Raw genomic sequence first — 26,427 nt, 5'->3', positions numbered from 1 at the left:
CTTGAGTGAGAAAGTGTTTCTACTCAGTAAAACCAACACTAAAGAGGAGGAGAGAGGCTAAAAGTGAACAGGGAATTATTGAATTCCATCTCACCCAGCTGCCTAGACACAGAACTGGAAGTACAAGTTTTTCTCTTCAGCACTTCTCTTTCTCAGAGCATGATGAGGACATCCTGAAAAAGTCTTATTACTATCTGGGCTCTAAAACACATACTAAACAGAAGAGAATGATCTTGGGCTAAGTATGTATGTTTTTCCTCAGGTAAATTTGTGTATGACCCCTTAAAATTGTACATAAAACCAAAAAAAACAAGTAGAAGTAATCACTGGCTGTCACATCTATAATAATAAACACATAATTTTCAAATGACAGCCCACTGAAAGAGTTTATACTGTTGAGATTGTTTTTTACTACTTTCAAGCTACTGGTCTCAGCTCACAGAATTAATCTCATGTTTAGTTACACATCCACTGGAATATTTTTACTATTTAGACCATCAGCCTAAAGAAAATAAGGGGATCCAAAATGAATACTTCCAGGACCAAGACTATGCTGATTTCAGGGGAAAAGGTTATTTCTCTAAGGCCATGAGGAGATAGACACAGATGCTTTGTGTCACAGGGAAGTTATCATCTAATATCAGAGCACTGATATCTCCAGACAAAGTTTTGTTTCACATTGTAACCCAGCAGCAGATGATGCAGAAATTACCAAACAGGCCACATATGAAATCTATATTCAAGCTGGCTGAGAGACAAAGCAAAAAATTAAATACAGTTTTTCTTCTCTCCCTGAGATCCCTGATCTCTCTGGATATCAATTTATTGCCTTTTCCTTGTACCATGCATTCCAGGCCCCTTCCATTCCTCAGCAATTTTTATCTTGTTTTTGGAACCTATGTGCTGTCCTGAACATTTATGGGCATATGGCCTCACTTTTTTTGGGGTACTTCTTTGGATAAAAATAGTTCTGTGTCCCTGCAGTTTTATTTTCCTGGGCATTTTTAAGGAAGAGGACTTCCTGTGGAAGTCACTGAATGGGTGATCCCATCCAGAAAAAAAATTTAACAGTGTGTTTAAATGATAATCCACAGATTTCCAGTGCTTACCAAACTATTGAGACTACAGTTCTTGTGCTGAGCATTAAGATAAGGTGGATTTTCTCTTTTGCAAAGACTCTAATAAATACCCACCTAATTTTTTTCTGATGTTCTTGCACTACCAATTACATTCTCTTTGTTTTCTATGAATATGACATTGTGGTGACAGCGACCATACCACTTAACTGGGCAAATTTAGCCAAGATTTAAAGAGGTAGTGCTGACAGAATTGATGTTGTCCCTCCTTGCACTTGACGGGACTTTTTCTAATTCTCTTAAAACAAATAGATGGTAGTAAAATAGAGGGGCCGTTCTAAACAGCATCATTGTCCCTGAAATCACAGAAGTCTATCACTTTCAGTTTTAAGGGCAAGTTGTTGATGACCCTTAGGCTACCAAAATATTGATAATCACTTTATAATTTTAAACTTTTCATTGCCCATTTTAAGCATTGACATGGAAGTAGAATAATAATTTCAGCTGTTTTTAATTTCCATGGATTCCGGTGAAATAGTTTGTTATACGTACATATACTTCAAATGTGTTAATTTTGATCTTGAAAGGGCTATGCAAATAGGTTTAGAATTATTTATATGTCTTTTCTCTCTATATTTATGATTTATGTAGACTTTTGAAGAATTTAACGGATGTTCTGTGTGTACACATAAATACAGAACTAGATGTGTCAGTATTCATTTAAAATATAGAGTAAACATTGATTAAAAAGTTAAATGCCACCTGAATTGCTAATTTTAATGCTGCCACTTTGAGTTTAATGCCACTTCAAGATCAAGTGTGTAAAATGGCCATATTTTAGGTTTGTTACAAGCATTGCAGTTCAAAATTTTGAGACAGAAACATATTACTTTTGTAAGTAAAGAGGGAGGGGAAGGGTAAAATTAGCATTAGACTGTATGTAAGAGAAAAATCAGAGCTTAGCACTTTGTGAAAATTAAATTATTTTAGCGTGCATTTAATATTTAGTTGTAGTCAACAATGGGCATAAATTCCAAGTGGCAGTGGATGTGATAATTTTCTGGAACAAATGGCTAAGAGCAATTTACAGTCTGCACAGTCTTTGGCAACATCACAGAGAGTTAATGCAAGTGGAGTGTCAGGAAAGGAAACACGACATAGAGCAGCAAACTGGACAGGCTCCAAGATGCTCATTAACCATGTGACTAATCTTAAAATGAATACATAATGCAAACGAGATGCGAGAGCAGCTTCCTGTTTTGGTGAGATATCACTGCATGAGATTGTGTCAAATGAGCAGTTGAGGGCATTAAGGCTATGTCAATGTCAAACTCTAATTGAAATGGGTGTGGGATGGAAAGCACTCTAGCATTAAGCACATGAATTTCCATGAGGTTCCCTAACGAAGTGCTGCATTCACCAATGCATCAAATAGAATGCATTTACTCATCTTTAATAAGATGCTGGAAGCGCGGGGGTGAATTTCAGACAAAAAAATGTAAAATATAGATGGAAATATTCTAGGTTTATATAATGAGCACAAAAAAATGTCTGTGATATAAAGATTGTATCGGTTTTGAAGGTACAATAGGGAAAAAGTATAAAGCAAGGGAAATACAAACTCATGAAAAATTAAAGAGGACAAAGGTGGGACACACCTGCTAGATCTGGGGAGAGGCATCTTGCCACAAAAGTTCTATTCATATTTGTATTTAGGCTACAAAAAGTTTCCAGAACATTTCTGCTCTTATATAAAATGTGAATGCATGTGTAGACCATTCTTAAATTAATTCTCATTCTCCTTCTTTATATAGAAAATAAATATGTAGATTGGACTGAGCACATCACAAGTAGATTTGAGCCCCAAAATTGTTTGTTTTCTTCTTTTTTCTTTTTTGTTCTTTCATTCATCATTCCCCAAATATTTATTGGCCTTATCTGAAGTGGCATAAAAAAATTCATATAAAATGATCAATTTGTCTCCAAGGACTGTCTCCCAAGGATATTCACACTGATTATGTAGATGTAGCAATATTGCCTCTATTTTCCATATTCATCATTGTTCAAAACAAGAAATGAAGAATGTACAAGAATACTGGTGCATGCCTTTGAACCATATTCTTAAATTTGTGGTTTTATTTTTCATTTTGCTGTCTGTTGGTATTATTTGCATTATTAAGAGATTGATAATCTCTTTTGATGCAAAGCATTTTGACTTAAGTATATCAAAAAGAGCAGAGATTATGGATACTCTGAATAAGGCTCACCTTTATACAACCAAATTATTAATTCTGCACATAAATCATGTATCTTAGTTCCAATTATGTGAGATTCAGGGAAATTTAGGAGTGGAAATTCAGTTATTTGCTCACTTCCTTTATCACAGTTTGTGGGAGCCTTTTGAGATCCTTTGGAGTATGTCCAGAGAAGGGAACAGAGATGGGAAAGGTTCTGGAGTACAAGTCTGATGAGAGGTGACCAAGGGAGATGTGAGGGCTCAGCCTGGAGAAAAGGAGGCTCAGGGGGGACCTTGTGGCTCTGCACAGCTCCTGACAGGAGGGGACAGCCGGGGGGGTCGGGCTGTGCTCCCAGGGAACAGGGACAGGACAAAAGGAAAAGACCTCAACTTGCTCCAGAGAAAGTTTACATTCGATAATGTTTTTTTCTCCAAAAAATTATTAAGAAGCACAGGCTGCTGGGGCCATGGTGTAGTCACCAGTCTCCACCCCTAGAAGGATTTAAAATTCCTGTAGGTGTGCCACCTGAGGACATGGATTAGTGGCGGGCTTGACAGTGCTGGGTTAACACCTGGACTCAGTGATCTCAGGGCTCTTTTCCAACCTAAAGCATTCTGTGAAGGATTCTGTGCCCTGCAGTCCTGCTTTGGTTCAGGATCCCCACCCAGAAGGCTGTAGATCTTCCAGAGGTCTTGTGTGTGGCTGATATCTGTCCCCCTGTGAGTGTGGCACAGGATCTATGGATCACCAGAGCCCTTCTAGTCCAGTGAATGAAAACCAGAAACATTCCCAAAAGCATATCAAACATCCAGACTCCAGTATGGACAACTGGATAGCATCCACACTTCAGGGTAAGGAGATTTTAGCTACCTACCTTGCATATAGACAAATACTCTGTAGGTTTCTAAATCTAGATGCCCGAAGATGAATTGTGGTGCATTCTCTGACAGCTTGTCAGAATGAGGACCTTCACAAATCACTGTGATATCTCTCAGAGTGTCTGGATAGAGGAAAATGAAGAGTGAGACGTGCTGTGCACCATCCTTGCTAAGGTGGCAAAAGAAAGGAGAACATTGTCAAGCGTCTGTCAGTGTAGGTTCTTACATGGTAAGAGAAAAATAAGCCATGCATAGAAAAGTAGAGAGTATCATCAAGAAATTAAGAATGAAAAAAGTGCCCAAACTGCTCTGTTAGTTTAGATTTCAAGGAGGCAATAACACTCCTTCTGCTTAGTGTTACTATTTCATCCTACTATGAAAGGAAATACAAATCATTTGAAAGTACAGAGAGGGGAGACTGGAAAATCACAGCAGATTTTTCTCTCTCTGATGGAAACAATTTGACTTGAAAGCCAAAAATAATCCTATTTCTCTTTGACATATTTCTTTTTAAAATGCAGTATTTTTTCTTTAAAGTGTGCATTAATGATAGTGGGATAATCTCTCAGCATTTCAGTATGAGATATGTTAGTCTTAGATGAAGTCTCAGATCATGATGAAATTTGATTCCTCCTGTTGAGAACTTCAGTATTTTTCTTGTTAAAGGACTAGTCTGGTCCTATTGTAAACATGCTGTGTTATTCAGACACATGATCTCCTGCTCTAGTGTTAAACTTTCCTTCTTTGAACTTTGCCGTCATAAGGCAGCTATTCAGCCCTGAATTGTTTTCAGACTTCATACAGAAAACTATCAAACAAGAAGTTACATTTTTCTGTCTGTACTCCAGGGGAAGCACCCCTGAAATCCTGGTCATAATTTTGATGTCCAACATTCAGGTTTTCTTACGCATATGACCCTTGGAATTGTTTTTAGTGCTGTTTACATCAGTTGTTTTTTGATTAACATTTTCAAACAGCAGGGAAATATTGCTTAATCTCATAATTTTCTTTTACTAACATCTCTTATACAAGCAATATCAGAGAAGCAATTGTAGTCAGTGTCTTTTTAGAGAGTAGGAGCACCAGAGGGCTGACTCTCCAGTCATCATCTCCGCTCTGAAGTCTCCACCAAACACCTCCTCAAAGTCTGGATATTGGTCAGAACACCTTTAAGAGAATTTTGGCTTGCACCTCAGCCTTGGCAATGCAGTGGTGTGTGTCTATCTCACATGCCCTCAGAGAACTGAACACAGCAGCTCTGCTGGCAGATTCACTTCAGGCACAGCGGTGCCAGACAGCAGCCACAGCTGTGAGCCCCTGCTCCACCATGCTGTGAAGTCTCAGAGGAGGAAACAGTGTAGAGATCAAGTGTAGAGCCATCTATCTAGAGCTATTAATATTATAATATATTAATATACAAAGATATTAGTTTCTCCATGTAGATATTAATACCTGGAGCTATTCTTTACCCTAAAGCATGAGCAAGGATTGATGCATGAGCTATCACCTGCTAGGAGCAGACACTGGAGACTCTGAAACATTCTGTATTTTTGTGAGATGAAATAAGCCAAATCTTAAAACTCATTTGTGAAGAAAAAGAGGAAATCCTGCTCTTCATCCCTGCCCTTTTCCCAGCCTCATTGGCTCTCTGCAATTCATTGAACAGTTTTCAAGCTGATTTGGTAGTATTCCAAAAGAAATGAAGCCACTGCAACATGGAATACCTGCCTGACAGGTTACTGAGTTAAAAGTTTTGATGAAAAAATAGTTCTCAAAGCTCAAATAGTCAAAAGGGATCATGTAGAAACAAATATGTGGAAAAGGTGGTATAAGTGGGAATGAAAGAGATCAGAAATGGTTTTATTTCTGGGACAGGCAAGGTGTGAAAACCCAGTCAAGCATCTCATGCATTCACTCGCAGGCACCATTCCATGAGCCAAAATTCCTTCACAAGTTGATCCCTGTTGTCAAAAATAGCAGTTACAATTACCTGTGCCATGGTGTGAGATTCCTTGGGCTATTGAACATCTCCAAATGAGGAAAACTGGTTAAATGGCCTTGTGACCTTTCATGGCTCTATATATTCTCAGTCGGAGCATTCATCTAATCAGAATTACCTTAAATGATAATCTGGCTGGTGATACAACTTCACTTTCTCCATTGTATTAGAAAATAAGAAAACAAACAAATTACTCTGTTTATTATAAGTAAGACCTGGCAGGGGGTGAGTGGTGGTCAGCAGAGTTAAATCCAGTTGGTAGACAGCTACAAGGGGTGCTATGATTATATGATTCTATTTATCTAAAATGTCTGCTCAGCAAGGGCTTATTATGGCTGGAAGAGGACAGAAAAGTGTTTACCCTCTGTGCTGTTGTGAGAGATCTATGCTTGCCTCATGTTCACATGCAAAAAACACCAATACCCCTTAGCTGCTAATGGTTCATATTTATTATTTGCCATAATCCATTATTTTTCTTTGTGCCGGAAGTTAAATATATTCCTGCCTTGGTCATCTTCTCGTCACTGAAAAGGGTCAGTGGAGGATCAAAGTATGATATATCACCCTTCTATTTCTTCTGGAAACCTGAGATTAATTATGTATCTGTTAAATACAGAAAGAATATATAAATAACCAAAAACTATACAGAAATGCCACTTGGTGGTTGTTCTTAAGCACTAATTGGTCAGATTAAAACTGAGGAAGGAAGAAAAAACCTTTTCTTATAAATGCAACAATACAAAAGGATTTCTGTGGTATATTTTTATAATAATAACATTAGACAGAATAATTATAATAATGAAATATTTAAAAAAATATTTTATAATATCTTCTATATTCAGAGTGTAGAAAGAGTCAGTCAAGAATAGAAACCCTTATTAATTTTTTTTTATGTTCTACACAAATCAGTCAATTTTTTCCTTCGTACCAGCTTTGTACAGGGCAGAAAACCTACAATTCAGCAATGGGTGGTTTTGGTTTGACTCCACCAAAAAATCTTTGCTTCCCCTGTTTTGATCCACCAAGTCTCTGATTCATAAATTTAATAGTTTGAAGCAGAAAAAAAGCTTAAATGGTTCTGCTGACAGAAGAGAATATTCTCAGAGCTGAGGTCTTCAGTCCTCCTCTCAGACCTACAATTATACCCTAATATTAATCCAAAAAAGAAAACTGGGGCAATATATGCTTCTTAAGTTCTTCTCTGCTCTCTTGTAGTAGAGTTTCACTGGCACACTTTCATTGGGTTGAGCCCCTCTTATGTTTTGTGGAATTCAGCTCTGAACCTTTAGATCCTGACTGATTTTGGCTGCCAGCAAGGTCTGCTTCTGGATGGTGACATCAAAAGCAGGAGAGTTTATATTTTTACCCGGAACTGCTATCCACAGTGAAGCCGCAGACATATTGTGGTTTCTGATTAGCAGCATAAATATGCAAAGTAGGTAGAGCGTGATTATCTCACCCTAACCTCTGCATCTCATGTTAGTTAAATGAACAATTCTGTGAAATATGAAATATAATAAAGAAAGCCTAGGTTCTTGGGGCTAAAGTGGGGTGGAATGTCATGTTTTGTGGCAGATGAGGATGTCCAGTGTCCTGGGAATTATATGGCTGAAGCTGGAGTGAACACCAAACTCAGTCTGTGGCCCTAGCCCCGTGGTTCTGTCGTGGGTGTCACAACCCTCATTTGGCGATTGCAATTACCATTAATTACCTGTAATTACCATTAGAGTAATGAACTTAGAAGGATCTGAAGCGAGAGTTGCAGCCCATGAATAGGGAAAACTTGCTTACCTATATCCTGTACATTGTGATTAGCAAAATTATTCCACAAATGATTTCTGAAATTGAAAGAGATGCCTATGCCACGGTTTTCTAGAGGCAGATGATTTATCACACTGAATTCAAAATTCTTCATCGCAGGACAAATATTTCCTTTCTTTCATGGAAGCCAGCAGCTGTCTACACCTTACTAAATCCAAGGCACCATCCATGCTAATAACAATGCAGATGTAGCCAACTTGCTAATTACTTCCCCTGAAATGACAAGAAGTGAGTTTGTAGCCCTCAGATTCTCCCACTCAGTAGCATAAGCACGGATTTGAAAGAGTGGTGAAATTGCTACCTGCTATTCTTGTTCCCCAAGATAAGGGTACTTGGACTCCTGTTAATTATCATGTTTTGATTAAACAGGAGTACTTTGTTCACTTTGTTCATGTATGCCTTTGAATAAAATGAAATTTTTCTGGAAGCAGAGAAAGCAATGATATGCTTTTATTAAATATTAGTAGCATTATCTACATTGCAAGCAGTTCCTAACAGTGAGTGCAATGGTTTGCCAGAGTTATCTTTAACCTTAAGTTGCAAGATTGCTAACTTTTGCAGAGAAGTTGTAACTTCTCTGTGAGAGCCAGCTCAGAAAAATACCTTTATTCATTGTGGTAGGGGACGCTTCACATTTAAAATTTAGCCTGTTGGAGGACTGCACTGCAAGTTCTGATGAAGACCTAAGCGAGTTTTCTGGGCAACAAACTTTGTCCTGTACAATGATTAACACAAAATTGGTCACATATGTGCATATTTGCAGGTTAAAATGATAAATGGTGGCCTTGTTGATAGCAGCATTTGCATCATAACTGAAGGCTGCTTCACCAGACCAAATTATTCTGCTCAACTGTGTAATCTTTTATTTAAATCCATGCTGTATCCTAGCAGAAAGTTATCATTTAAAGGAGGTGACTAAACCCAGAAGAATTCTGTGTTTCACAATGTGTTGCTATGAAAGAATGGAATGAGTTTCTCCCTCCACGTGTTTGGGGAAATGAAGGAAGAAGGGTGCATTGTTTTCTAGACCTCATCCCGGTTATATAAATTGTAAAATAAATTTGATCTTGATCAGAACTAGTAACCACTCTGTGGCCTTGCAAAAAAGCATTTTGCTTTAATTAATAATAATTTTTTTTGTGGGAGAAATGCTTATCTGTAACTAGAAAATAAAATGTTGCAAACAGTGAAAAATTAATACATTGAATAGTATTATAAAAATACTATTTCTGTAAAAGGAGATATTTGCATTGGTGTTTCTTGTGCTTAATTTTCAATCTGCTAATAAGCCTAATATTTTTCTCAGGAGTGGATACAGTCACATATACTGTTATGCTCACATATCCTGCTGTAATTAATAAACTTTGGGCCCTGATGACAGAGATCAGACTGGGTGCAAAGTGCTGCAAAACCAGAAAAGGTAGCAAGGGGTTTGCCTTGCTGTCTAACAAGGTTTATATTTTTACCTCCTTTGTCTGGAAGTAGATGTCATACCTTGAATTTTCCATTGTACATTGTGCTTCATATCCTTGTTGATTACTCCATATAGAAGAAATTCTCTCCCATGCAAAACTATTCAGCACAATCATTCTTAATTTTAGTTCTTGAAAGCTGGGCAGGCCATTGCCTTCTTTTACAGCTGCTTTGTTAATAAACTTCATGATCATAAGAACCCAAAGGGAGAAGAGAAACTAAATTTAACTGGCTCAAAGTTCAATTCCCTCAGATTTCTGATCACACAAAACATTTTAGAGAACAGATAATGCTGTTGTTTTTTGTATCTTTTTTTTTTTTTTTTACTTACCATAGGCTAAGTGAGATTAAGCTGCTTTTGCTTCCAGTGCTTTTCAGCAAAGAATGAAAGGGCACCACAGTAATGAAACAGCAAGCTGACATTCAATAAGAGGTTTCTGTACACATCTATAGGTAAAACTGAAAAAAAAAAAAAAATAGAAGATGGATTGTGCAATGGATAACCCATTTTCCAGTTTAAAAGGCACGGAGTGCATTTCAGGTCACCAAGAAAACTGGCATGTACTTAGCCAAAACTGAAAATCAATCAGGCTGCTTCAGCAGCTCAGTGTTATCAGTCCTGCCCTGCAGAGCACAGCTCTGAAACGTTAGGCAGCCCAACAAGAGGGAGAAAGTTAATTTGAGAGCAGCTGTTTTAAGACAGATACATAATGGCATAAGGAGAGGAGCACTGTGGTGAGGTGAGAGCTGAACAGAAATGCCCATTAGGCTGAGGAAGCTTTTAGGTGAATTATTGGAAGCAGATGCAGCCAAAGCCTGAGGTAAAGGAGTCAGGGAAGAGTATGATGAAGGTGGATGCTAAAAATGACTAATAATGAATAGTGAGACTGCATGAGACTTACTGGGCTTAAATTGAAGTTTTTATTCTACTACCACGGTTCTGGATGTTCATCAGGTTGCCAGAAGTGTTCAAGGGAAGTGAACATCCCTGGAAGTATTCAAGGGTAGGTTGGGCAGGGCTTTGAGCAACTTTAGTCTAGTGGAAGGTGTCCCTTCCCATGGCAAGGGGAGTTAGAATGAGATTCTTTTAGGTCCCTCCTAAATCAAACAATTCTGTGATTCTGTGGTTCTAGGCACTGTGCCCCTCTAAGCATTTGGACACCACTTTTCATTGATTAGGATTAAATGAAGAGGCTGGTTTGAGGATCTGGATGTAATCTAGTTGTGCCTCTGCTTTCCATTGAAGATATTAGCAGTTCCTGTATTAGGAGGACAAAATCAGCTACAAGATGTTCTGCACTTTTGTTTTCAAACATAGATAATAGAATCATTACTCTTTTTTTTTGTTTTGTTTTGAATTGGTTTTATTTGCATCTTCACTCCTTGAAATTATGAATTATCTTATGAACTGCATAATCACAGAAAAATTTTCATTGGAAGGGACTCCAAATATCTTTCATTCCAGCTGCTCTGCCATGGGTAGGGACACCTTCCACTGGACCAGGTTTCTCCAAACCCTGTCCAACCTGGCCTTGAACACTCCCAGGGATTGGGCAGCCACAGCTCCTCTGGGGAACCTGTGCCATTTAGAACTCAGGGATAATATTTATGTACCGTTGGAGGAGCAGAAGCCTCTAAAACAGAACATGGCAATTAGTTAAAAGCATGTTATGACACTGAACAAAGGCTAAGCAAAGGAAATATTGTGTTTTCAATTGAAACTAGGGAGAGATGGAATCTACAGCAGTGATATGCATTTGAATTTAGGAAGGCCATTTGAAAACATTACAGAAGATTTTCTGTACATGGCCAAAGCTTTGGTTCAGTATCTTATCTGCAAATATGTTTACGGCAATTTGAATGCTAAAATGAAAACAGGGATATAGGGATTTTAGTATTTATTATCATGAAACTGAATGTGCAATGAATAAATTAATGAATTCCTTTTATGATAAGCACTTAACATGAATAATGCTTTATTTTTTCTCAGATTATTTTAATTTTCTCAGGGCCTACACTATAGGTTTTTTATGGGCTAGCAGAAAAGTAATATCTACATTAAATGCTGCATTACTTACCTACATCTCTTTCATAGAAGCAGCTGAGGTGTTCAGACCATGTGGTTATTACTGAAGGAAGTGTTTCTGGCTGTGGATTTAGAAAGGAAGAGGTATTTTTTTCTCCCTTCTGCAAATCATCATCAAGATTCTTCTGCCTGGAATAATATTGTCTGTTACCATCACTTTTGTAGGATGACAACAGGCAACGTGTGCTGTTGACATGAAACTGAGTGAAACCTGAAGGATCTGACAAAGACAGGACAAAGCTAAATAAATGACAAATGGCAAATACAGCTCAATGCTGAGAAACAAAAATCATCATCACTGGGAAGAAAAGTGTGATTGCAGATATAAAAATTGGTTGCAGAAAATAGAATCACAAAATAAGCTGAGCTGGGAGGGACCTACAAGGATCAAGTTGGCTCAAGTCCCACTCCTGGCTCTGCACAGGACACCACACATAATGATGTAACAGAGCTGGAACTGGAATATTTAAATAACCTAGTTAATAGCCCAGTACTAATATCCCTTTTTGCATTATATTAAAGGATACTGCTATCTATGTGAGTATTTACAAAATACAAGGCAATCAAATCTGTCAGTCCTGCTCCTCTAAACCATCCATTGCTTATCATGTGTGCAGAGCTTATAGGAAGGCAACCTCTGTGACTTGGTGTCCTGGTCTGCAAAATGCTGATAGCAACGCTCACCCAAGTTGTAAAACACTCATAGTCCGGGAAAATAATTATATGCTGAGGGAGGTTTTAATAGCAATGTATTTTGATGGGTAATTCCTACGACATGCATATTCTTATCTCAAAGAGGAGGAGTTGATGTGTAGTATTCGGTACAGTGGTTTATGTCTCTGTTCATCCAGTCTTTTCATTTAAAAATTCCTTGCTGTAAATAGAAACAGCACTCATACAGGCAAAGACTCATGACCATCCTACATCCAGGAGCATTGCTAAGTTAAAATGCATTTGTGGCAGATAATCTAAGCACACCAAGAGCTGTGTCTCCTGCCGTTGCTTTGGCACACAGGGAGAACAAGAGGCAGAATTCCAGGTGTGGCTGACTGAGCTTGGATTCCTTCTGCTGGCTTGACACCTCCTCAGTCAAGTAAAATGTCTTTTGGCTCACCTATATATGTGAATCTGATAATTTTTGACTGCAATTGGTATTGTACAAGAAAGAGAAGAGAGACTTTATTTAGAAGGCATAGTAACAGAATTAACAAATGGAAGAAAGAAGCATCTGACTTAAATTTCAGGGACTGGAACACGTCTGTAATGCAGACAAAAAGCCCAATACAACTCCCCTTTAAATTGTACACCATTCAAATCTATTTATCATGAAGCAGTTACCTGCTCATAACTGAAAAAGTACATATTTATATTTTTTATGAGTTCTGATTCTCCAAGATAACTGGTCATAACACAACATTGCATTAATTACTGTATTTCTGTCTCCAGAATTATGTCCTATAAAAAAAGAAATCTAAAAAAATGATCATGCATTAATTTCAAACACACACACCAAAAAAAACCCCACAAAGCCAGAAAACATAAAGTTTAAGCATTTTTTTTTCTTTAATTTTCTAACACTGCAAAGGACAATTAAAAATGAGAAAATAAGAATTAAAAAAAACAACAAAACAAAACAAAAACTTAGATATTCAATAAAAGGGGAAAGAATTTAAAATTAAAAAGAAATTTAAAAGGTACCATTCAGAAAACAGTTGGATCTTTTTTTTGTCCCACCCTGCAATATATTAAACAGTCAGTTTTCATTGAAGCCATATGATATAATACTCTGAGAATAATTTTGTCTCTATTTTCATTTTTATTTTTAATCTTTGTAGGAAATAAGATTCCAAAAAAAATCAACATTACATACAGGAAAAAAATTCTTTCACGGTACAATTCATATATCCATGCATTGCTCAGATTACAAGGATGTGGGAGTTTTGTTTTGTTTTCTTTTTGGTACCCTAAAAAGTGTTCATTCTTGCAGTCAGTGTTTGAAATGCAATTAGCAATGTCAGTAAATTCCATCCACAGATCTTTTCATGCAATGACCTACACTTCAGCAGAATTTTACCCAAACCAAAAGCTGAGACTTCATGATTGATTAACCTCAGAGAAAAAAGACTAATCCTGAGCTTAATCTGAACAATATAGTTATAGTCTGATTTATTGCCTGATATCTGATTATCATTCATGCCTATTTTGTATGTTCTTTTAATGCTTTACTGAAATAGCAGCTGGATTTTGGCCTTTTACTAAATACCACTCCTCAGAGCTGTAGGGTGTGAAGCATTAATACATGTGGTTTAGCAGCCCCCAAATTAGTTTTATAGGGAAAATTATATTCATATTATAAATTAATTAGGTGAAAGAAAGTATAGCATTCTCAAACAGCGGGAGCAGCATAAATACAGTAGACACCATTTGTAATGCAGATAATTTGTAAAGGGGGGAGATTGGAGTGTGAGCTTGTTGGTGTTCTTGATGAAGATTTTCCCACTTTGTTTCATATACATTTAGGTGCAATTTCAGAGGAATATTTTCACTTCTGTCCTTTGTCCATATGTGAGCAGCTTGTTCCTGCTCTTTACAGCAAGGTCTCAGAACTTCCCTTACCATGGCCATAAATTGTACCATGCTGCTTGGACCAGCCACACAGTAATCCCTTCTGAAACCCTCTGGGAAACATGAAAAAACACCAGGATTTCTTCTTCACCTCACAGCTACCAATGAACAAAAAAAATTTGGGTCCAAGATACAGATTTTTCCACCTCTTGACTTCTAGGAAGAGGTTTCTTTCCAGGTTAATGCCTCTGCATCATAATTTTAAATAAAATAAAGATGTTTGCCCATGTAATAAAAAGAAAATTGAATTAAACCTCTATTTACATTACCTTCTAAGACAAAATCCCAGTTTAAAAGTATTAATTGTAGAGCAGAACTAAGCAGTGTAGTTCTTCCTCTTGATCTTTATGACATGATATGGGAAATTTGAAAGTGATTTCAATTTATGAAATTGAAAGGGGTTTCAATTTATGCATCTTGCTTCTGCCTGCTGCCTTGGAAGGAATGAAATGCCCAGGAGATCAGTGAATCCACAGGAAAATGGAAAGGCAGTGCCCCTCACAAGAGTGCCTGTGTTTGAGCATTAAGGAGGTGATTAAGAAGGTGAAGCTCATAAGTGGGGGTTATGATTTGCTCTCTGGTATGAGGGTGTGTTGGCTCAAGACAGAGATTTCTTTGGCAAGTGTGCATTTAAGGACTTCCTCTTAAATATGTGCCTGAAGAAAATTAGGGGTTAAAACTCCCACCTATTTTCCATCTACATGCAGGTTGAAAATATCCCTGCTTATCACACCCCAACTGAGGACATTTTTAGTCTTTTCTCTTTATTGTCTGTACTATCTGTGCTTTTTGCACATAGACAGAGAATATTACAAAGGAAACTCATATCTCCTTCCTGTTTCATCTCTACATTTCTTGGGGCAAAATAAATTCTTACATGAGAAAAGCATTTGCCTAGAAAACTGTTTAGATTCATGTACCTGGTCAAAGCATATCAAAACATGTTTCTCTACCAAAACCAGAAGACATCAGCATACATCAAGAATGGAAATGGGGCAGTGATGCTTACATTCCTTTGTGAAATGTTTTAAGGTCAGTAGTTAGGGAAAGCAAAATAAATGAAAATGACTAAATATCTACAAAGTAAAAATATTACAAAGATAGTCTGGCTCCAGCTTTTAAGAGCTGAAACTTTACTGATGACAGTGACATTATATCAGGGCACACCTGGAGTAGCTCAGCAGGGTAGATATCTAACAGCGGTGGCTTATATTCAGAGGCAAGTGGGTCTTTTAGTTATAACTAACTCTTAACTTGTAAATCCTTTCCTTGGGGAAAAAAAAGGAAGAAGAAGAAAAAACAAGACAGGTTTTATCTAGTTTCATTTTTATCCAAGTAAAATTTAAGTAGGAATACTTTTTTCCACATTAACTGTTTTAAATCTTCTGTATAAAGATTCATATTGGTCTAAGTGAAAAGAGAAGTAGGACTGCTGGGTTTAGAGAATCCAGCTGCTGGGCCAGGAATGGGAGCTAAATTTGTGGAAGTCATATGTTAATTATGTATGCAGTAATGTAATGCAAGTGGACACCTACCCACATGGAAGTATATTAACAATACTTGATAGTATCAATAGAATTTATGTGAAGGAAATACCATGTTTGATTTTTAACTATTTTGCCATCTTGTTTTTAATTTTTGGTTAACATAAAAGAAGGAAAAAAAAGAAAAAGACAATCTACTGCAGGTAGATTACATTGTCATGCAATAATAAATTACTTAAACTGCAAGTAGTTCAATGCCTTTTATATAGTCCCACTTTGCCACACAGCCTCTTGTTCAGCAATCCCTACAAAAAGATCTATTAACCAAAACATATGGTGGTTGGAGCACTCCAGTTTTCTCATCTAGGTAATATATCATACAATTAATTAAGCCTCTGGGCCATCTTGATATCAATGGGATTAAGTATTTGTTTAGAGAAAGTCATGTGCCTATTTGCTGAATTGAGGCCTAAAATTAAGTGGGAAATACTGTGTGTGATTATGTCATAAAAGACAGCAATCCTCCGGCTGGACAGGAGGGAGCTGAGTTAAGGATATACAGGCTTGTATCCAAATGCTTTCATTTTTTCCCTCTGCTGGCAGAAAGCAGATTTCCCTCCACTTTTATAAAGTGTTGTACAATGCAACATATATATTATGGCACAAACTAGAAGGTCCCAAGTATTCCCACTACATGCCATATTCTCCCATATTATAATCTCAATATTATTTCAGCAGAGCTTGAGGGTGTCTGCTAGGACAAACTCTTAGGACAGGCCCAGCCTGCTCATGATGGTTAATGACATTTCTCAGGTTCAACAAATGCACTTGTCTTGTCTTCATGCCTCAGTGCACTTCCAGCGTCAGTCACAAAAACCACTCAGGCTGCTCTGCATGATTGTGCAATTAAAGAGCACAGATAATTTCCAAGACTATTTAAAGTCTAAACACGGGCCAGTATCTACGCGTTTTTTAATCTTATGAAGAAAATACAAATGTTGAGAGGGGAATGAAATTATAATGTGAGGAAAATAGCTTGTGCAAATAGTGGTTCACCCTTTCTTTGTTCCTATTCTTCTAAATTTAGTTGACAAAATCACGAGCTAAGGGAAGGGTCCACAAAGTAGAGTTTCTCCTCCTCTGCCTGCATCTATGATGAGTGTAAAGAGAGATTACAGAATTTATTTTTTAAAAGGTTTATGCTCAGCCTTTCTAGAGTTATACAGAAGTTTAAATACTAGCTCTGAGCCAGGACCCTGTTCAGACACAGGGAGTCTACCCCAATAATTTAGACAATCATTTAAAATGAAACTATTTGCTAGAAAATCTCTTTGAATGTGTGCCATGATTTGAGGCTGGCACAATGCCAGTGCCCCCATGAAAATACCTTCTCCCTGCTGTCTGCTGTGAGATGTGACCAGGAATAAGCAAAGCAGGCTCCCACTTAGAAATAAAGAAAAGAAAACTTTATGAACTAAACTACAACTCTAAGTAAAAAGAAAACACACAGGGAAAACAAAAACCTTCCAAAAATATTTCCTTCTCTCCCATCAAATTTCAATACATCCATCCCCCAAATTTCAACTCTCAGTCCATCACCACCCTTCAGATAATCAATTCTCAGTTCATCAAGAGGAGAGGAGTCCTTCTTGTGACATAGGCTTCCCCTGCAAACACTGTTGAAACCTCCTGTGTTTCCGTGTCACTCGTGGCACCGCCCGGAGTACAATCTGCCATCGTGACATCTTCCTTCCATGTCCCCTGCTCTCACCACTACACACGGGCCAGAGCTGCTTCTAGGGTTGTCCTTTTAAGGATGCTTTGTCCGGTTCGAAAAAGGGCACAGTCTCACCTTTGGGACACCTGTCCCCCCCAGATTTCACCCCCTGGGGCCGAGGGGTACCAACACTGAACCCTCTTGGCTCTGAGCCATCGCCTCCCCGTGGATGCAGTCTCTGTGTCACAGGAAACATGGTTCTGTCCATGGCTATAACAAGAAGAGTCCAGCAAAAGCCACTCCACCATCTCTTCCCACGTAAGATTCTTCTCTGCTCTCCCAACATCTTTCACTTGCCCAGACCTTCACTCTTGCGCATTTCCTTCTTCCATTTCATCTCTATCTCTCTTCTAGGAAAGATTAATGTTCTGCAAAGTTTTCATTGTCCAAAAAAGGGTTGAAAACTCGGGCTCTGCCTTCTCAGAAATTCCCACAGCGGCTGGACACCTTCTTGCTGTATCGCCCCCAACCCTTCTCCACCGGCTGGGCTGTTCTGCAGCACGTGATATCAAATTTCAAGGTTGCATAGGCTCTCTCTCTCTCTCTGTCCTGGGGTGGGGGCTGCCCGATGCCTCCTGGTGCTTCCCCACCCTTCCATCCTCGGGGCCTCTTCACCTCCCATCTCTGTCCAAGGCCCAGCCTACCTCACGGCCGCATGGCTTCTCCTCCCCTGCCCAGCAGCAGACAGCTGGGCCGGGGGAGGTCTGACCTGCTTCCCTCGCCGGAATTCAAGAGAACTTCCCCTGGGAGAGCTCTGCTTTTTAACCCCTGTGTTCTCAGAGGCGTATCCAATGTCCCCAGCGGCCAAACCAGGTGCCAATATTCAAACCTGAACACCTATTGGCCTGACCACTGCATATCCCAGAAAACTTACTTCCTCTCAAACCACGATGTTCCACCCTTCACCTCTGAGAACACACATTCTAAAATTATTATCAAAATTACATGCAATACACTTCCACAAAACAATAAAACCTCTATCCCTAGATTTTCACTATCCATCCACCTTAACTTAGTATATGCTTTGTTCTTATTCCTCTTTGATCCCATCTCACAGCTTTATCTTATCACTCTCCTGAAATTTGTTTTCCCGGTCAGGGAATAAAAAATGTCATCCACAGCATACCTGCTTTTGAGTTCTGGTGAGGAAAGAGTTCGGATCTCTCCCCTGTCCAGCTGCCTGCTGCTGGGCAGGGGAGGGGAAGCCATGAGGCCGTGAGGTAGGCCGGGCCTTGGACAGAGATAGGAGGTGAAGAGGCCCCGAGGATAGAAGCGTGGGAGAAGCACCAGGAGGCATCGGGCAGCACCCCCCCAGGCGAGAGAAAGAGTACAGCCTGTGCTTGTGCCTGTGATACCTTGAAACTTGATAACATGTGCAGGTAGCACAGCTGAGGAGAAGAATGGGGTGGAGGGGGGAGGGGGGGATGCAGTGAGAAGGTGTCCGGACGCTGTGGGAGTTCCTGAGAAGGCAGAGCCTAAGCTTTTAACCCTTTTTTTGGACAAAGAAACTTTGCAGAACATTAACCTTTCCTAGAAGAGAGATAGAGATAAAGTGGAAGAAGGAAATGTGCAAGTGTGAAGGTCTGGGCAAGTGAAAGATGTCGGGAGAGTTAAGAATCTTACGTGGGAGGAGATGATGAAGTGGCTTTTACCAGACTCTTCTTGTTATAGCCATGGACAGAACCATGTTTCCTGTGACACAGAGACTGCATCCACGGGGAGGCGATAGCGCAGAGCCAAGAGGGTTCAGTGTTGGTACCCCTCGGCCCCAGGGGGTGAAATCTGGGGGGGACAGGTGTCCCAAAGGTGAGACTGTGCTCTTTTTGGAACGGGACAAAGCATCCTTAAAAGGATAACCCTAGAAGCAGCTCTGGTCCATGTGTAGTGGTGAGAGCACTGGACATGGAAGGAAGATGTCACGATGGCAAATTTTCTCCTGGCGGTGCCACGAGTGACACGGAAACACACAAGGTTTCAACAGTGTTTGCAGAGGAAGCCTATGTCACAAGAAGGACTCTTCTCCTCTTGATGAACTGAGAATTGATTGTCTGAAGGGTGGTGATGGACTGAGATTGGTGATTCGGCGGATGGATGTATTGGAAATTTGGTGGGGGGAGGAGGAAATGTTTTTGGAAGGTTTTTGTTTTCCCTGTGTGTTTTCTTTTTACTTAGAGTTGTAGTTTATTTCATAAAGTTTTCTTTTCTTTATTTCTAAGTGGGAGCCTGCTTTGCTTATTCCTGGTCACATCTCACAGCAGACAGCAGGGAGAAGGTATTTTCATGGGGGCACTGGCATTGTGCCAGGCTTAAACCATGACAATGTGTCATTGTGGTAAGTAAAAAACCACTCTGTTGGTTTGCAGCACCAGCACAACACCTCTGAATCTTTGTGGCCTAAGTGACATCTGGGGACTGTGCATAAAGAAAGGGAAATGTTTCCCTTTTAAAGGAAGGAAAATTTAATTTTTGTATTTCGAAGCAGTGTGATGGAAGAGACCCTCTTTTGCTAATACTTTGTAGTGATGAAAGGATTTCAAAAAGGAACTTTTGAAATAAATAATGTTAGGTCAGATTGGAGAGCTTATGAAAAGCCTACTCCAAACTAGCAAAGCTGTTGCATTTTCCATTCTCTGAGCAAATCACATGCTTAAGAAAACTGCACTGTGTTTTTCAGAGGATGCCTATAAAACTCAAGTCCGAATTGATGATGAACCAGCCTATTTGGACATTCTAGACACTGCTGGACAGGTGAGTAATTTTCCAATGAGAGTCACTCAATCAGAGATAAACTCAAAGATTTTAACCTCAGAGATGTGGGTCACAGCGCTTAAAGTTCCCTACTCAAGCATAAAGGAGGCAGTGGCAGAATAATATAGAGGAATTAACAAAAGGGAAGATTAAAGTGCCGCAATATAGAACAATATAACTTCCAAATCTCATCAGAGGAGACAGACAGGCTGAAATGAACAATAGATAAAAAGATGTTTGTTTCTTTTCCTCTTGCATGCAAGATCATCTATCACAATAATGAAATTAATAAATACTGCGTTGTTTGTCTTACATTTTTCTCATTCCTCCTTCTCTATATGTATTACAGGAATCTTCTGGTCTACTTGTAGACTAAGTATTTTGTTGTATTTCATCTTGTCTCCACATTATATCTAAATATCAAATGCTCACCCATAAGGAAAATATCTTTATGCCAAAAGTAACACACAGTGTTACATATACAGGTTTTCCAGAGAAGCTGTGGCTGTCGCATCCCTGGCAGTGTCCAAGGACAGGTTGGATGGGGCTTTTGAGCAACCTGGGATAGTGGAAAGTGTCCCTATCCATGGCAAGGGGGTTGAAATGAGATGAAATTGAAAGTTCCTTCCAACCCAAACAATCCCTTGATTCTGCCAATTCTATGACAGTGCGTCTGCTGTCGGGGAATCAAGCTTCATATGCCATGATGAAGAAGAAAGAGTTAAATACAATAATTTTTTCTACTCAGTTCATTTCCTTTCCACCTCAAGATATTTTTACTGTTTAATTAAAGTGCTGCCATTTGCTGATCTTTTCCTCAGGTGTGTCTCAGGGTCTCTTTGAAAGCTTTTGTAGTTTCTTGAGTTTCCATAGTGTGTGTGCATCTCATGCAGAAACAAAGCAACCAAAAAGGAACTTGGACACACTTAAATAAACAAGGAAGTATTTGGGAAGAAAAAGCCTGGTTCTCAACTTCCTAAAGGTCTGAACGCACCTAAGCCAGGCACTGCAAATGGTGGGGAATGCAGTCTGCTGCCAGAAATTCAAAGACAGTTCAGCTATTGTTAGTGATTTCCACATATATACAATTTTTTCATGATTTAAAAAATTTTTGATCATATGAAAAGGCTAGAACTATACTTCATCCTTAATTTGTGGGAGGAGGATATGATTACCAAGGTTATGAATTTTGTCAGAATAAACAGTTGTAAGGTAAGAAAAGAAATCAGAATAATTCAGTTAATTAAAGGTGGTGAACACAATAGTACAAAAAAGTTGGAGTTCTATCTCTAAGTTATATCTTTCTTAGGAAGCAAAAATTCCACAGTACTAGATGTCCGTGGTATGTAGTGACCAAGTAATGAAATGTAGTGCAGATATTTCATAGAATGATAGAATTTTAAAAGTTGGAAAATAACTTTAAGACCATTGAGTCCAACCATTAACCCAGGACTTCCAAGCCCACCACTGAACCACGTCTCCAAGTGCCACAGATGTGCTTTTTAAATCCCTCAGGGGGTGTTGACTCCATCACTGCCCAGACATCCTGGGCCAGAGCTTAATAATCCTTTCAGAAAATAATTTTTTCCTCATTTCCAATCTAAATCTCCCCTTTTTCCTCATCCATTCCTCTTTGTAGCGAGCAGAGGTGTATGCAGAAGCACCACACTCAGCAGATTTATCATCTCAGGCCATTTTACAGCCTGGGCATAGCTATTGTACTTCTGTTGAAATGTTGAAATTAATCAACCAAGTTGATTTGATATGAGCAAATCTCTGTTTTAAATTCCCCTGTTGTTATAATGTAGATTGTCATCACTGAAACACATTCCCAGCATAACTAGGAAGCTCTTCCCACTTTCCCTCCCACGATTTTTCAGGAGCTGTCTGTTCTAAGTGTCCTGGATTTAGCTGCTTGTCTTTGTAGATGTCTTTGGATTTGTTGCCTCTCTATCTGCACTACATGGCTCCAGAATAAATCAAGACCTAATCCAACTCCCATTGAAGTCAGCAGCTGAAATAGGCTCTTTCTTCACAGAGCTTTTAATGGTGCTCTCACTGAAGCTCACACAAATTCTCTGACTTTGGTGACTCAGGGTAAAAATCCAAAGCACCCATTTGTGCTGCTGCTGATGTGTGCCTTGGTGGTGCCTAGTTGTTTTTAATTCCCTTGGGTTTTTGTCACATTGGAGATGGTGTTACAGCTTCTAAATCAGGCAGTGGAAAACTCATTTGTCTGGGGTCCTCACAGTCATAAATACTTTGTCATCAACTTTGAATAATGACTTTAATCTCTTCAGGACATCAAGGAGCCAAAATTGTGATTCGTACTTATTTGGGAAATACAAGAAATTAATAGTGAAACTGACTGAATTTAATGTATTTTGTTGTTGCACTGGAGGACATTTCAACAAATATGTTTCTCCTTTCCCTTCTGTAGTGATGAACTAATTAAGAATTTCAACACTGACCAAATCAACTACTAATAATTAACACAGTTTTTAATAGTCAAATCTAGACTTAAAAACCCATGTGTGATTTCATACCTGACGCTGCAAAAAAAATCTTCAATACTTTAACTGGTAGATCCAGTTTGAAGCATGTAAAACATAAATGGTGCTTCAAAAATCCATTTATGTTCTCAATTTTCTGAAGTTAAAAGAAAAAAACAACCCAACATTCAAACAATGTGAAAACCAGAAACAATAATAAACTTGCTCATGTAGTTCCTCATTTTTCTCTTTTTTCTCTTGTGTGTCTCATGGACTCTATAACACAGACCAATTGCTCATCCCAGGAAGTAAACTGATGTTCACTGCACTCTGGATACATATTTTATAAACCATCATTTGTCCTTTTGTGCTCTTCCAATACTGTTTTCCACTGAAGGCACAACAAGAGGCATTTTCTTAAAGAATGTAAGGGCTGGGGGAAGCAGTTATGCTACACTGAACTCCCTACACCTTCATTTCACCACCCTCTACACCTGCCAGTTGGGCATTCTGTGTTTGCTCACCCCATTTAGCTTCAGACAGAACATGTTTGCCTTAGACAGTTTCAGAAGAAGGTATTGATGTAGCTCCTGGTAGCTGGATTGTCATAAACAGACCTAACCTGAGCTAATCCTACCAGAAAAAGCTTGAAAATGTGGTATGCTGCGAGGAAATGAACAAAAAAAAATGATGCTGGTATTCTTTTTCAGTGGCACAACTGAATCTAGAAGAAGCTGTCAATTATTCCTTTGGTCAGTTATCAGTGATGCCTTTGGCCCTTTAACTAGAAGTATTATTCTCAACCCAAAACTTTTCATTTTGCATCTACACTTCAATTAAAACAAAACAAAAATAAAAGAGAATCAAATAAAGCCAAACACATTAAATGTGAGATTGAGATCCTATTTATAAAACTGAGGAAGTTTATTTTTTTAGCTTTTAACTCCCAAGGCTAGCTACAATATGGCATATGGAGTATATAGGACAAACTTCATGGAAATCTGCAAATGCAAATTAGTATCCATAAAGATAACTTGAACTTCCTTGTTCACACATATGCGACATTTTTTGAGTGACTTTGCCTTGAAATTCACCCATGTCCGCTGAATTTGGACATGGTATCAGTGGAGGTAATTCTGGGATTTCCCTTTTCTTAACCAATGTGCCATAAAAATAATCTGCATTTACATTCATTTAATCCAAATTGACGCGAACTCTTTGGTTTCCAGCAAACTTGCAGGTGCAAACAAAAGGACATTCAGCCCTCAAGCACTTTATTCTGCATTCAGTTCCCCTCACAATTATTCTCAGAGAGTGACAACCCCCAACTGCTCCAACCGCGCACAAAAAGCCTCCACACGGAGTTATAGAAACCTTCTGTTCACTCATTTACACTTTCTCACCTTCTCTTCTAGCTTAAAAATATGTTGCTACTTCTGGCGCCCAGAAGTATGCTCCTCATGGAGCACACACAGCAGTTATCTCTCCTGCTGTATTTATAGACTGTTGACTGACACAGGAGCTTTTATTCCTGCCACAGCTTTCCCCTGTATGACACATTACCCAATCTCTCTGTGTAGACCTCACGCCGAACGCTAAAAGAGCAGCAGAGTTTCCTTCACCGGAAAACAATCCGATCTGACATGTAAAAGAGGCAAAAATTGTTTTCAGATACAAAGCAGGCAGGTATGTGGAAAAATGGGTTTCTGTACCTGTCAGTGAGACAATACATTCCGAGATTATTGCACCAATTTTTGTTTTCTAAAACGTGAGCTTTTTATGATAAACTTAGTGCACCAGTATATTTCCCAGGTGTGAGTCAGAGACTTGAAAAATGGGCCCTAAAATGTGATGGCATGCCATTTCAGGGAGATTTTCCTTTGTCTGGAGTTGTGTGCACATGAATTCATTTCCAGGCAGACACTTTTCAACCTGACAACAGCAGTGCGCTCTGTACCGAAATCCATCTCTCAAATTGCTAGCAAATCACAGGACATGTTTATCCTGCCAACCTGCAGGACTATTATTCTTGCCCCCTGCTTCAAGCTTTGAAGAGGAACCATATTAGTCCCAAGAGCCCTTCAGATAAACGCACTTTCTCAGACTAAACACTATAGTCTGATGATTCACTCAGGCTGTTATCTGAGACCCCTCTGCTTATTATCTAAACATGCTGCTCTAATCCTGAATCAATGGAAGTGAAATCTCAAAGTACACTAGTGCAGCTTATCTCAAGGAAATGTAAAATGCCTTTTTGGCAGTAATTATGTCTTAATGGGCCTCTACAGCATGTTCTTATAAGGGGAAAATAATTTTATTGCACTTTCTGCTAGGTACTGTAGTGCATAAATGAAATCCATTTTATTTTTAAAGCATAGGGGTATTGAAGTAAGTAGCAACTATTAACACAGTGTATTAGGTGAGAAGAGCATTAGTTTTATTTCCTTTGAATGTTGTTCCACAGGCTGTTGAAAACATACTTAGAAAGTATAAAATCATAACACCAAAATTTTCCTGGGGTCTTGAGACAAGTTGTTCTGTACTTTCTGGGAAGAGCTAAAATGTCTCCCTTGACCTAGTAGTTTTATTTGCCAATGAACAGATTGTGGAGAAACACTTATTTGGCACAGATACAGAGTGGAAAAAGCAGTTACAGTAAAACACTGATGAAACTGTGGACCTGACACCAGTTTCCTTCAGATCATTGGCAAAATATTCCTTGACTTCAGTAGGAAAAGATCTAGGCATATGCTGATAAAAATGAGTATATAACCAAAGGAAGAGCAGGCAGCTGGCAGCCAAGATTCCCAACTTCCTTTTTCATCCCTGTCCATGAGTGAATCATGATGCAATAAAGGGTGGATCAGTTTGTATTTCTAGGCCTGCATTTATCTTCCTGTCAAACAGGTTCAATAAAATGTTGCAGGGAACAAGCATTTAGGGTGAACATCAGCATTTATTGAGTCTGACAATCCGGATTGCCTGCCCATTGCTACATTCCTCTTCAGCAAAGTCAGTGGTAGTGGTTCCAAACTGCAGGTGGAGGAAAACTTTCCAGTGTTTTCTGTTCTCTTTCAACAAAGTCTTTTTTTTTCATTTGAAATTCTTTCCCTCTCACTGTTCCTCATCTTTCTCTAACTTGCAACTTTCAAAATCAGATAGATACAGAGTGATGCTGCTGAAAGATTTCTTCTCTTTTTAATAAAATAAGGACATATAAGAAAAGAAAATATATTATTACAAATTTTGAGAAAAAAATGGAAAATCTTTTTTTCCTCCTTTCCAATACTTTTTTGTAGTATTTCTTTGTGGGTTTTTGGTTTTGTTGTTGTTGTTGGGGTGGTTTCTTTTTTTATTGCTTTATTGAATTTGGCTTTGAGGTGGTTTTGTTTGGTTGGTTGGTTTTGTTCTAGTATACATTGTATGGGAAACACCTATATAAACACATTCCATGTGAGAAAACTTCATCCAGGTCCTCCACAAGATTATGATAATGTAATTTTTTCTTTTCTCCCATCACTGGAAAATATTCTGCACTTTTCCTTTACACCAGTGAATGGTACTGAAGTACTTTGAAGTTCTAGTAGACACTGCACATATTCTAAGTGTGTCCTGATTTCTTTATACATATATATGTGACTGTCCTAGATAATCTCACTAGAAATTCCATTTTACAGAGGTTTTCTATCAAAATCTACTTGTTACCAAGTAGCTGTACACAAACCAGGGAC

At 38.7% G+C, this 26,427-nt stretch overlaps 1 protein-coding gene across 1 annotated transcript in view; it reads left to right on the top strand.

Moving 5' to 3' along the window:
• Positions 1–26,427, top strand: part of RIT2 (Ras like without CAAX 2) — a 176,189-nt gene that overhangs the window by 51,306 nt on the left and 98,456 nt on the right. The window contains exon 3 of the mRNA XM_005424180.2: positions 20,131–20,204. Coding sequence (XP_005424237.1) covers positions 20,131–20,204 — 74 coding nt within the window. The remainder of the gene's footprint in view (positions 1–20,130; positions 20,205–26,427) is intronic.

This window comes from Geospiza fortis, unplaced genomic scaffold (assembly GCF_000277835.1).
Source record: "Geospiza fortis unplaced genomic scaffold, GeoFor_1.0 scaffold488, whole genome shotgun sequence".
Taxonomy (NCBI): Eukaryota; Metazoa; Chordata; class Aves; order Passeriformes; family Thraupidae; genus Geospiza; species Geospiza fortis.
The sequence above is the reverse complement of the archived record's forward strand: the minus strand, read 5'-3'. Positions and strand labels throughout refer to the sequence as shown.